Source organism: Gopherus evgoodei, chromosome 9 (assembly GCF_007399415.2).
Source record: "Gopherus evgoodei ecotype Sinaloan lineage chromosome 9, rGopEvg1_v1.p, whole genome shotgun sequence".
In the NCBI taxonomy this organism is placed as follows: Eukaryota; Metazoa; Chordata; order Testudines; family Testudinidae; genus Gopherus; species Gopherus evgoodei.
Window position 1 is genome coordinate 68476851 of NC_044330.1, and position 13103 is coordinate 68489953.

Below are 13103 nucleotides of genomic sequence, written 5' to 3' on the forward strand. Positions count from 1 at the left end.
CTGGATAACTTTGTTCTGACTGGAGGGCCCTAGGACCCATGCCTAGTGACATTGCCTGTTATTGACCTCGATGAGAACTGAACAGCATGGAAGGTGAAGCAAGAGGTACCTTTTGGTCTAATGTAAAGAACACAAGAGACAAGAGGCTGGCTAGGAAATTTCTCCCAGGAGACCTGATGGAGCAATACACTAATAATGCTTTGTCCTTCCCTAGCCCCTTCCAGCCAGGGATGTCAAAGCACTTTGCAGACATTCATGAATGTCTCTGTGAACCGCCTCTGAAGGGGAAAAGTGGAGCACAGACTTGCTCATGCCATCAGACCCTGGGCTGGGATGGGAGTCAGGCTCAGGGGTTCCTGGGGCCTAGCCAGGAATAGTACCCAAGGGCCAGATCCTGCACTCTTACTCCAGCAAAATTCCCCTGCCAGGCAATGGGGATCTGTATCTGAGCAAACTCTGTGCGATTAAAGTCCAGATCTCCTGTTGTCAGCTGGATCTCCAGGGTTCAGTGGTTCCAACGCACACTGAAAACAAGCCTTCCTGTTCGCCTGCTTCCTGGGATTATTCCAGTGTTGTTTTGGTCAAGCAGGAGGCACAGTACACATCGAAATGGAGGCCAGATTTAATGAAGGAGCCAATGTTCCCAGCATGTTTCAGCCCCTAGACCTTCTCTGGAGTATGAAGAGCCCTTTTTACCCCCCACTCCCTGCAGCTTTGATCTGCATTATTTACTCTTTCTGACATTACCTTCCTAGAGGTCCCACCAGCTCATTGCAGGCTGCTGTGAATATAACAACCATAATACGCAGTCACTTAATAGAAGGACATTCCATCTTGGATCTCCCGTGAGACCAGCTGCGCTCCTGTGGTTTATGATGGGTAGTCAAATCTCACGCTTCACTGCTTGAGGTGATTTGCAGCAAGAGTCAGCAATGGCTGCCTTGCTACTGACCAGCCTTGCAAAATTGGCCAAGTGTGTTACTATTATTTACTGTTTGTGTGATGGTAGCATCCCGAAGTCCCATCTGAGATTAAGGCCCATTGGGCCAGGGGCTGCACTGAGATGTAAGACTCCCGTCCTTTCAAGCTAAACAAAAGAAGCATTACCAGCATTTAACAGAGGGGAGCACTGAGAAAATGAAGTGATGTGGTCAGGGTCACCCAGTGAATCGGTGGCAGAGCCAAGAATTAAACCCAGAACTCCTGAGACCTACACCAGTGTCATAGCCACAAGACCAACTTTGCTTTCTCCATCCAAGCTATGTTATGGCCTTTTCACCTCTGGCTCAGCAGAACGAACTGCTCCCAGAGACAAAATGTGGGATGTGATTATTGTTCTTCAATAATCCTCTCAGTGTTTCTCAGTCAAAGATCTCAAAGCACTTTGAAAAGGTCAACACATATTATCCCCGTTTAAGAGATGAGGCCACTGAGCACAGGGTGAAATGACTTGCCCAAGGTCTCAGATGAATCAGTGGCAAAGCTGGGATCAGCCCACAGGTCACCTGATGCCTGCATGAAGCAGCACTATCTCCCTGTACTGCAAATCCCCCAACAAAACGGCATTGGCAATAGCACACAAGTCAGTTATTATTTATTATTATTATCCTAGTGCCTAGGACCCCCAGCCCTGGACAGCACCCCACTGTGCTTGGTCAAGTTTTAGCTGGCATCCTAGCAAAGGAGAATTTTAAGGAGGGATGCGATAAGATACCCAGTTGCCGGGGCTGCTCTGGGAGGCACAGGGCAAAAGCTGGGCTTTGGAATGTCCTTTAGAGTGAAGGAGCCCAACTCTTCAAGAGATGTCCACTACACTAAGTGGGAATCCCATGCATGAGCACTTGCGAGTTGGGGCCCTGGCTATTTTGTGATGGGCAGACACTAGACCTGGACGTAGCCCAGAAGCAAGGCTGTGCATAGAGAGGTTCACCCCATGGAGGTAGCAGTGAGTGGTTATGCTTTCTAGTGCATTAGCACCCACAATGCACTGGGTGCGAAGCCGCCTTCTACTGGCCGAGTTGAGCCTCGCTCAGCATTGCTGGCATTTGCTTCTGGCACATTTTTACAAGCAACAGCCTCGCTCCCCAGCTTTTAACAAAACGTTGAGCGAGGTTTTACGCTACAATGTGACTAACGAGCGACGACCTTGTCATGTCTCATTAAGTGAAGGAGGAGAGAGAGAGCTTTACACAAGTTAATGAATTCCGGTTTTCGCCTTCCCAAAAGCTTCCATTTGGTAACTCGGTGACACACAAATAGGCATTTCCCTTTGATTTCTGGATACAGCCTTTGTCAGCACAGCAACTGAACTTTTTTTGCCTTTTTTTCCCTTTAAGAAAGGAGCAAGAAGAAGCTGTTAACCCTTGCCCTGCTGGGAAGGAGGAGGCCCTCCTCCACCCCTTGCACTAAACGGGGGGAGCTAGGACCCTGCGTGAGACCTCTGAGCATCTCTCTTCCTCTTCCCTGCCAGTCTCCCTCTCACTCGCTCTGTTCCTCTCCTGCTAAGGAGTAGGATAAGAAATGTCCAACTTTGACCCTTCTTTCCAAAAGGATCAGAAAGGAAGGATTAAAAGCCGGAGGGAGGGTGGGTGATTTTGGGAGGGTTGGAGAGAGAAGCACAGAAGGAAGAAATAGAGAAAGAGAGAGGCAGAGAAAAGGAGGGGGACAGAGAGAAGAGGATTTCAGTATTCTAGGCTGCAATAGCAACCGGTGGGGCTTGTGCTGTGCGCACACACACAGCTCTCACTGCACCTGTCTGCTGGGCACAGGCACAGCTGGTGAGCTGGGAAAAAGGAGAAGAGGGGAAACCCTTCCATAAAGACATTGGACATTGGGAATTCAACAATAAAGCCACAGAGGCAGTGCCCAAGCGGGCAGGAATGGAAGAAAAGCCCCTAAACTTGCTGGAGGGCAAGGAGACACAAAGGCACCAGGCTTGGCTTTCCTCCTCCTTCTGAACTTGGATTCTCCTGGGTGGGTTTCCCCCGTTACCGCCACCTTTAGTTTTTTGTTTGGTTGCTCCAAGTGTTTTCTTTGCTGGTCCCCAGAGACTCCAGCTGCAGCACACCTGGACCGAGCTGGCCATCCTTTGGGGCAGATTGGGGAAGGAGAGAGGGGAGCCCCTGGGCCCCTCTGCAAACTGGATAGGAAGGAATCTGTCAAAGTGCAGTCACGCCAGCCCGAGCTGCCTCTCTTTATGTGGACACTGCGCTTCCCTGGGATTGCCTGGTTCGTGCGTTTAAGATGTCTGGGAAAGTTTTCCTGATGTACCTGACAATCTATCCCGCCCTACAGATAAGGTGAGAATCCTGCTTTCTCCTAATATACCTACCCCAATCCCAAAGAGATGCTGGGATTGACAGCAACCCCCTCACCCTCTCCTTGGCATCCACGCACCTCCCTGCTCCTAACGAGCCCAGCTGTATTTTGTAGGCTGTGTTGCTTGTCTGGTCCAAGCTCAGACCCTTCTGCCTTCAATTCGCATGCCAAGTGGGGTTGGAGTTGTGAAAAGGAAAGAAGCCTTATGGGACCATTGGGACTGAGCCCCCAGTTCTGTTCCCTGGAGAGAAGGGACTAAACATAGTACGAAGAAGCAGATAGGTGCTTGGAGTGATGAGCAATTAACCTGGGATGCTCCCTGCCCCTATACATCTGGCAAGGGAGCCAGGACCCCTGTGTTCTCTTTGTGCCCTGTCACCTGCTGGGTGACCTTGGACAAGTCCCTTCTCATCTCAGCACCTCACTGCTCTCCCCTGTAGAATGGGGCATGACAGCTTGCAGAGACGCTGCCTGTCTTTGTTAACAGCTGTTCTTCACTTTGGGAGGCTCAGGTGAAAGGCGCCAAGTATTGTTTTGCATGTGGAATAGCGCGTCTCCCTTGCTCAGTTCAAGAGTCAGATGAGAGGGCCTGGAAGTGCAGTGGGGAAGGAAGAGATGGTTCCGGAGGTTGCTCTGTCAGACAAGGGTTAGCATTAATCTCCACATGGTGGGCTTTCTCATCTGTTTTCTGGCATTGGCTTCCAGCCAGGGCAGAAATTGCCTCTACGGCCAGACGTGGCGTTTTAGGGCTCCCCCATCCATCCCCAAACCCACATGCTGCGCCCGCTCTGCCCATCTGCCATTACCATTCCCTCAGCACCATGCCATGTGTGCCTCCATGAACCTGCCACTGCTCTGAACCCCAGGTAAGCAGAGAACTCCCGCCCTGGTTCCATCAACCTTCCCTCAATCCCCTGCAGCTAGTACGCTGCCGAGAGGGATGATTTCTGAAGAAAAGGCCATTGCCTGGGTCCCATATTCAGTGCAAAGGACTGAGAGTCAGGAGATCTAGGCTACAGTAACAAAATGGCAGATGAAATTCAGTGCTCATGAATGCAAAGTAATGCACATCGGAAAATATAATCCCAACTATACATACAAAATGATAGGGTCTAAATTAGCAGTTACCACTCAAGAAAGAGATCTTGGATTCAGGGTGGATAGTTCTCTGAAAATATCCGCTCAGTGCCACACCAGTTGAAAAAGCTAACAGAATAGGAACCATGAGGAAAGGGATAGAAAATAAAAAAGAAAAGATCATAATGCCTTTATATAAATCCATGGAATTCCCACACACTGAATACTGCATGCAGTTCTAGTCACCCCATCTCCAGAAAGATATATTAGAATTGGAAAAGTTACAGAAAAGGGCAACAAAAATTCTTAGGAGTCTGGAACAGCTTCCGTACAAGGAGAGATTTAAAAGATTGGGACTGTTCATCTTATAAAAGTGACAACTGAGGGAGATCTGATAGAGGTCTATAAAACCATGAATGGTGCAGAGAAAGTGAATAAGGAAGTGTTATTTACCCCTTCACACAATACAAGAACCAGGGGGTCACCCAATGAAATTTAATAGGCAGCAGGTTTAACCCAATGCACTGTCAACCTACGGAACTTGTTGCCAGGGGATGCTGTGAAAGCCAGAAGTATAAATTCATGGAGGATAGGCCTATCAACGGCTATTAGCCAAGATTGTCAGGGACACAACCCCATAATCAGGGTGTCCCTAAATCTTTGACTGCCAGAAGCTGGGCGACAGGGGATGGATCACTCTGTAAATTGCCCCAATCTATTCCTTTCCTCTGAAGCACCTGGCACTGGCCTCTGTTCTGTCAGAAGACAGGGTGCTGAGCTACATAGACCATGGGTCTGACCCAGTGTGACCGTTCTTATGTTCCATTCCCAGCTCGACTGACTCACTATGTGACCTTGGACAAGTCACTTCTCTTTGTGCATCAGTTTCCACACCTGTGAAATGGGGATAATAATGATACTTTCATCCCACAGCACAGCACCTTAAGAGCCTTAGACAAACGACACTGCAGTGCACAAGCACAGCACAGACACAGATTTCCCAGTGCAGTCAGTATTGTTACATTTTCTTTTTTGTCTTAATTTCCTCTTTCTCTCTCTTCTGGTTTGTTTTGGAATCCAATTGATGCTTCTAGCACTGGCCAGGCTCCTCAGCTAGTGTAAATCCCTTTGACTTCAAAGGACTCTTTCCGTGCAGAGAGAGAAAAACGTTTCTCTTAGATTCTTTATGTACCCTTATAACTCAAATCTCCTGGAGATCTGTCTCATCTCTGGCTGTGAGTGCCAGCCGTTCCCACTGACTGCAATGGGAAGGGGGGGAATGCTCTGCCCCTCGTAGGACCCAGCCACTAATGCACAGGGGCCAAGGAGACTGTGCATCTCTGCCTGCCCCTTTTCAGTGGATCAGGGTCCACTTCCAGGAGGGCACAGTTTGCCAGTGTGGCAGGAGGGAGCATATGTATCCGGCATGCAAGGAGGCTGACCATGATCAGAAAGCACCCAGGGTATCACAGGATGGGCACCCCAGGGTTGCAGAACAGAGCCAGGAAGGAGAGAGGGAGCATTCATCTCTCACAAACTCTACAGGTTGGCAGGTCCCTGTTGTTTCCCGGGCCCTTGATGCCCATTTCAATGGGACGCTCCAGTGGCATTGTGTGGGGCGATTAGGACTCTGTCCCAAAGCCACCAGCTTGTAAAGCTTTTCTGTAAACAGCGCTGAAAGCCCCAAGCAAGCGTGTTCACGTTTTTACTACTCCTAACCCTGCTGGTGAGCTTAATGGCCAGATCGGGAAAAGAACATGTTGTCAGCAGATCATTACCCCCCGGGCTCGGGGGAAGAGGGATTTTACTGGCTGAAGCTAATTGGCAGAATAAGCCGACATAAAGCTGATCAAATCCCATTACAAATGCAGTCTGGGGCGGGGAGCATGAATCCTGATACCAGTATGCTGGTGTGCCAATCATCTGGAATGCCAAGGCCAGGAACGTGAACCCTAGTGCATTTGCACTAGTGAGTGGATCTTCATGAATCCCAGTGCAATTGTACTAATGTGCAGGTCTTAGTGAACTCTGTGGCTGGCGACATGAATGCTGGTGCTATTGCACTATTAGATGGATCCTTCTGGGTTATGAGGCTGGAGACATGAACTCTGGCACTGCTAGTGTGTCCTGCTGTGCTGTCTGATGTGCACATCACCACAGTATCTGAGTGCAAAGGCTGAAAGTGAAATTCCTTGCACTAGTGTATTAGTTTGTGGATATTCCTGTACTCTGAGGCTGAGAATGTGGATCCTGGCAGAAGTGCTCTGCTTTATGGCCCAAGCATCTCCAGTGACAGATTCACTCACTGAACACTACAGTTGGAGGTTGGAAGGTTGCAGGGTTATTTGGAGGTTTTAATTCCATGTACTCACATCTCTAAGGAGGAAGCCCCACCCAATCAACTGTCCCATCTCTCCCTCCCCCAGACAGCTGTGTTTCCACAAAAGTGCCTCTCCCATCCCCCAAAGAGAATTGGGGTTCTCCAGCAAGCCCTGTCCCACTCCCGAACAGCTCTAAGCATGGAGCTTGTGGAGCGGGAGCGGATGGCTGCTGGGGGGTGGGAGGAGAGTGAGGTCCACCAGCTTCCCAGCCCATATTCGCTGGATTTTCACAGCTACGGCTTGTGATGTGTGACTCTGTCACACTTAGCGCCTGGGGCTCAGTCTAAGTGGGGCTGAGTCTGGATGTGACCAGTTAGTAGAGATCAAACTGATTCATGCCATTTCTCCGCCCAGCATGAGCTGCAACGAGTCCTCTGGCACCAGCTGGATCCTTTGTGTTCAGCTAACTCCGCACTTCCCAGCCATCCACCCAGCAAAGAGGAAGAGGCGTCTTACGTGTCATGATTTCCTAGGGCAGATCCCCAGCAGTGTGAATGGGCACAGCTCCTGCCACTGAAGGCAACGCAGCCATGCCACATGACACCAGCTGAGGACCTGTTTAGTTTAGTATGGCGGAGCATTGACCTCTGGGACAATGAGGCCTCTGCAGTTGGGCCCTTAGGCACTGGAAGCAATAAATGTGCAGTGGGCTGAGTCAAGGATTCCCCTTTGGGATGCTGCAGGTAGGAGCCCATCCCAAGCCAGATCAGGACCTGAACTTACCCAAAGAGCTGAGCTGGGTGAATCCAGGGGGCTGTGCTGGGCCCATCTTTAGGGGAGATCCATGTCGGTAGCAGTTAAGGAGCTTCTGCTTCTCCTAAAGGGCTGGTTAGGTTGTGTGGTATCTGAGATGCCCACCCATGATGCCACCTCAGAGAATGTGCCTCTCGGTGAGATCCCCTTCTCTGAGGGATTCCCCACTGCCAGCATTTCAGAGCCCACCAAGAGGTCACCCAGATACATTCAAGACCCTGCTCTGCCTGCTCCTTTAATTTGAGGGTGAGGCATGTAGTTGTGGCAGGGGTTTCTAGATCCCAGCCAAAGGGCTGCCCACCCCTGGGGTAACATCGTGCACAGGGTCCTGATTCAAGGTATCCCCTCTGGATTGGGCTCACACTGGCCAGACTGCTTATTTCCTCCTCTCTCCTCATATCTGAATGTACAGAGACTTTTATCCTACCTAGCACAAATACTCAGTGGCACTGTTACATGTGGTAGGAAGGAGAACTCGGTGCATTACATGGGAAGCCCCCTGCAGCTGGATCCCTCAAGAGGTAAAGATGCAATAGTGTGGGATAAGATCACCTATGGACACCTAGGGTATGTCCACACTGCAGTGTAAGCCCAGGGTATGAACTCAGGCTCAAGCCTCACCCCCTTTTGTCTACACCCAAATCACACTAACCTGGGACTCTGACCTAACACCCTACAAGGGTGAAGCGTCCAAGCCTAAGTCAAGCCAGGAACTCTGGTGCAAGCCCTCCTGCTTTCCGGGGTAGATGCAGCCCCACTGGACTTGTATTCTGAGAGCCTGCCAAAAGTATCCCACAACCCCATGGGCTGACTTCCTTTCCCCTCTGAACAGTCCAGATTTCCCACACTGCACCATGAAGAAAGGGCTAGAGCAGCCACATTTTGGGAGGGCGCTAGGAAGTCTGGGATATGGGTGGTTGGTAGGGCTGGCTCCAGGCACCAGCTTAGGAAGCAGGTGCTTGGGGCGGCCACTCCAGTGTGGGGCAGCACATTCAAGTATTCAGTGGCAATTCGGCGGAGGGTCCCTCGCTCCTGCTCGGAGTGAAGGACCTCCCACTGAATTGCCGCAGATCGTGATCACTGCTTTTTTTTTTTGTTTGGGTTTTTTAGCTACTTGGGGTGGCAAAACCCCTGGAGCCAGCCCTGGTGGTTGGATTCAGGCCCACATGATGCAATGTAGCCCCAGGGTTCAACAGTTCCTAACCTGGGGTTACAAATAAGTGCAGATGCTCAAGCCCCAGGATAACAAACCCAGGGTCTGCTACTTGACTTTTATTAACTCTGGGCTTACACTTAGAGAGAGCTGAGTGAATAACAGCTTTTTCCACTTATTTCATTTCATTTTGGAGCAAACAAAACACTTCATGCAACCTGAAAAACAATATTTTTGTTTTTCTTTTTTGTGTTTTCATTTTGTTTCATTTGTGGGTGGGTTTTTTTTTAACCCATTTGTTTGCTTGCTTGCTTGCTTGCTTCCTTGCTTGTTTAAATGACTAACTAATTTTCTAAATGAAAAGTAGAAACAAAACATTTTGACTTTTGGGTAGGAAAAATCTTTGGTTTTTTGACCAGAACTATTTGCTGAATTTGACCCAAATTCACAACCCAAAACTGCATTTTGTGGCAAATAAACAATTTGTCTGAAAAAGTTTGCCCAGCTGTGCACCTGGAGTTTAGGTTTGAAAGTAAGAAGAATTGGCCATAAAAGCACATGAAAGGGACTGGCCAGCTCTGGGGATTGAGACTGTGCTGCTGAGTGTTATATCTTCCCGTTGACAGCTTAAATCCTGTGACAGTTGTTCAGTACCAGGTATTTACAGCACCAGGCTGCTTCCCGGAGGACAGGGGTCCACATCACAAAAATATCCTCATTTGTTTCTGATGCTAAGTTCTAATTGCAGCAGCACTGTTTGGCCAATGAGTATAGAATTATCCCAGGGTTGGGGCACACTGGCTGTCAGGGTGCGGGGAAGCTTGCTCTGTCACTTCCCACAATAAAAACAATACAGATCACCTATCCAGTGCTATGAATTCATAGCTCTCAAGACACTTCATAAAGATGTGGAAGTAACATCATCCATCTTTTGCAAGTGGGGAAACTGAGGCACAGGGGTTGGTTAAATGACTGTGGCAGTGATAGGAACAGAACGCAGGTCTCCTGACTCCCAGTCACCTCTTTGCTGGACCGAACCACATGGCATAACTGCTAGGGCTAGAATTTTTGGATAGGTGCAGCTCCTCTAATTGAAGTCAGATTTGAAGAAGAGAGCAGTTCACTGGGGGCTGAGCCCATGAAAATCTAGCCCTGAGTTCTTTGGATTAGCTGGCCCCGCAGGCTGAAATAGAGGCTGTGATTGTTCAGCAGCTATCAGTCCCCTTTCCTGTGCCCGTCATCCTCAACACAGCAAGCGGCTACTTGAGAAAAGCAACACTCGGAATCACAGACACAAAGCAAATAACACTGCGTTCTTGTGCAATAATGTCACGCGTTGCCCAAGGAGGGGATGTCTGACTCCATCCATAAACAAGAGTGCATCTGATCACTGTCACACGTGCTGCACGGATCGGTCGCAGGACAGGGAGTGATTGTGTCACTCACAGTGTTTGCCATACCGGGGGGTGCGGGTGGGTTCCTCGCCAGGTGTCTGACAGACCTGCTGCCTGCCCAGCTCCTCGCTGAGCTCTGACTGCTTCACTCTGCTCAGCCACTTCTCAGCTGTATTACCATGCTGAGAGTTGAGTGGTTTGACATTTCGAAGAGCTGATGTGAGGAGCAGGGATCCAGCTTCCCTCTGCGTCTGCAGGAGACATATGGGGACTGGATTGTACTTGTCACAAGTTGCCAGTCAGAATTGCTTGGGCACAAGGACACATATCCTCCAGTCCCTGGAACAGCCACTGAATGTGCTTGATTACTAAATACTAGCTATGTGACATTTCCATTGGTAGCTGTGCGTGTGTCTCAGTGCACAGATACGACCTTTTATTTCCCTGTTTGCTCTGTCTTTGAGGTAGCTTTTGGGCATCAGTTAGTACATCTTCCCAGCCTGACTTGGGAGGGGGCTGGGCTGGGAAACAGCGAGCCGGGAAGGGCTAACATGCACACACACACCTTCCTTCCAGATATTTTTGTCACAACCTAGCAATGGTGTGTAGCAACAGAAAAGGACCATTTCACCTGGAACTGAACTAAATCCTCCCTATGGATCTAATAACAAGATGCTTTAGCCCTTAACGGGGGATAAGGCCAGGTCTGTACTTGAAAAGGGTTGCTGGAATAGCTATGCTGGAAAACCTTAGTGTAGCTGCAGTTTATACCGGCAAAAATGTGCTTTTGCTGCAGTAGCTTATAGCAGTCCAGGGAGCAAAATAAGTGTACTGGAAAAAGCTCTTTTACACTGATATAACTGGGCCTGCTCTAGGGCTTTTGCCGTATGGAAATGCCACACAAAAACCCCTCTAAATCACACAAGAAGCCCCTGTCATAAACAGATAGCTAAGGGTTAATGTTATTTTACCTGTAAAGGGTTAACACAGGGAACCAAACACCTGACCAGAGGACCAATCAGGAAACAAGACTTTTTCAAATCTGGGTGGAGGGAAGTTTTGGGTGTGAGTTCTTTGTTCTTTGTCTTGGGTCTGACCCTCTCGGCTCTGAGAGTGATTTTTCTATCTCCTGCCTTTCTAATCTTCTGTTTCCAAGTTGTAAGTACAAGGATAGTAAGACAATAGGTTTATATTGTTTTCTTTTGTATTTACATGTGTGTAGTTGCTGGAATGTGTTAAATTGTATTCTTTTTGGATAAGGCTGTTTATTCATTTTTTTCCTTTAAGCAACTGACCTGTGTATTGTCATCTTATTACAGAGACTATTTTTAATGTCTTTTTCTTTCTTTTTTTTATATAAAGCTTTCTTTTTAAGACCTGTTGGAGTTTTTCTTTAGTGGGGACTCCAGGGAATTGAGTCTGCAGCTCACCAGGGAATTGGTGGAAGGAAAAAGTCAAGGGGAAAATCTCTTTGTGTTAGATTTACTAAGCCTGACTTTGCATACCCTCTGGGTGAGGGGGAGAGATTAGATCTCTCGGTACTTGTGTTTCCAGGAGTGGAAGCAGGGAATCTCCTAGGGTCGTCCAGGGAGGGGAGCCTGGGAGGAAGTAACAAGGAAACAAGGGGAGGGGGTTATTTCCCTTTGTTGTAAGACTCAAGGCATCTGAGTCTGGGGGTCCCCCAAGGAAGGTTTTGGGGAGACCACAGTGAGCTAGGCACTGTATAATTCTTAGCTGGTGGCAGCGATACCAGGTCCAAGCTGGTAACTAAGCTTGGAGGTTTTCATGCTAACACCCATATTTTGGACACTAAGGTCCAGATCTGGGAAGAAATGTTATGACAGCCCCACTCTCCTAATAGACATTACTGTGCCAGCCTGAAAGTAGAGTAATCCATCCTGACATAGCATATAGGGGCTCTGGTGGTGGCATCTGGTATTGAGTTTGATGGGTCTGCTACTGCCTTGCTGTTGTTGGACTCGGGCTTTAGATCAAGTGTAGCAGTGTGTTGCTTTTCAAGTCAGAGGTCCTGGGGTCAATCCCTGCAGGTGACCTGTTCAGGGCTCCTTTACAAGAGGGTCTAAAGAACATTAAGATGAGAGCTAGATGTTACTCTGGTTTCTGCTGGTATAATTCCTCTCCTAAAAGGCTTGCTGTGACCTGCCACCACACAAAGAATAGGTGGCAGTAGATGGAGAGGCATAATGCCAGGGTGAGCTACTCTCCATTGAGTTATTCCACCCTGAGCTAGGCCAGGCTAGTGGAAGAAAGTGGGTAATTTACTCCAGCCTGCACCGGTGGAGCTGCCTCTGGCCCAAGACCTTTAGTAGGTGGCTCATTGTCATCTGGTGATCCCTTCTTTCCTACTGCAACAATCTCCACTCTTCCTGTGGGGCAGGTTAAAAGGCAAACAGTAGTGTAATATACAACCTAGTCCAGGGGTCAGCAGCCTTTCAGAAGTGGTGTGCTGAGTCTTCATTTATCCACTCTGATTTAAGGTTTCGCGTGACAGTAATACGTTTTTAGAAGGTCTCTTTCTATAAGTCTATAATATATAACTAAACTATTGTTGTATGTAAAGTAAATAAGGTTTTTAAAATATTTAAGAAGCTTCATTTAAAATTAAATTAAAATGCAGAGCCCCCAGAACCAGTGGCCAGGACCCAGGCAGTGTGAGTGCCACTGAAAATCAGCTCGCATGCCACCTTCAGCACACGTGCCATAGGTTGCCTACCCCGACCTAGTCCAATCACTGCCTCCTCTTGGATAGCAAACTTGCACACGATTCCTTTCCCATAATCAAAAGGGATAATGAGCAATCAGACAGGAAGTGCTAACATGATGTGTAAATATCTAAAACATAGAGGCAGGCAGACAGATAAATGGGTCCAATCCTCTGATAACAGAAACTCCTCCACCTCTGAACACACAGGAAAGGCAGAGAGCTTCAGACAGGTCATGGAACAAGTTTTACATGGGTTTTAACTTTAGGAATCCCTGATTAACTAACTGCAACTTTGGAAAAGA

General features: G+C 48.5%; 1 protein-coding gene across 1 annotated transcript in view; it reads left to right on the forward strand.

The window, feature by feature from the left end:
- The first annotated feature begins 2507 nt into the window (after window positions 1–2507).
- The window catches only part of LOC115657893 (gamma-aminobutyric acid receptor subunit gamma-4), a 96847-nt gene continuing 86251 nt past the window's right edge, over window positions 2508–13103 (forward strand). The window contains exon 1 of the mRNA XM_030576226.1: window positions 2508–3299. Coding sequence (XP_030432086.1) covers window positions 3244–3299 — 56 coding nt within the window. The 5' untranslated portion in view covers window positions 2508–3243. The remainder of the gene's footprint in view (window positions 3300–13103) is intronic.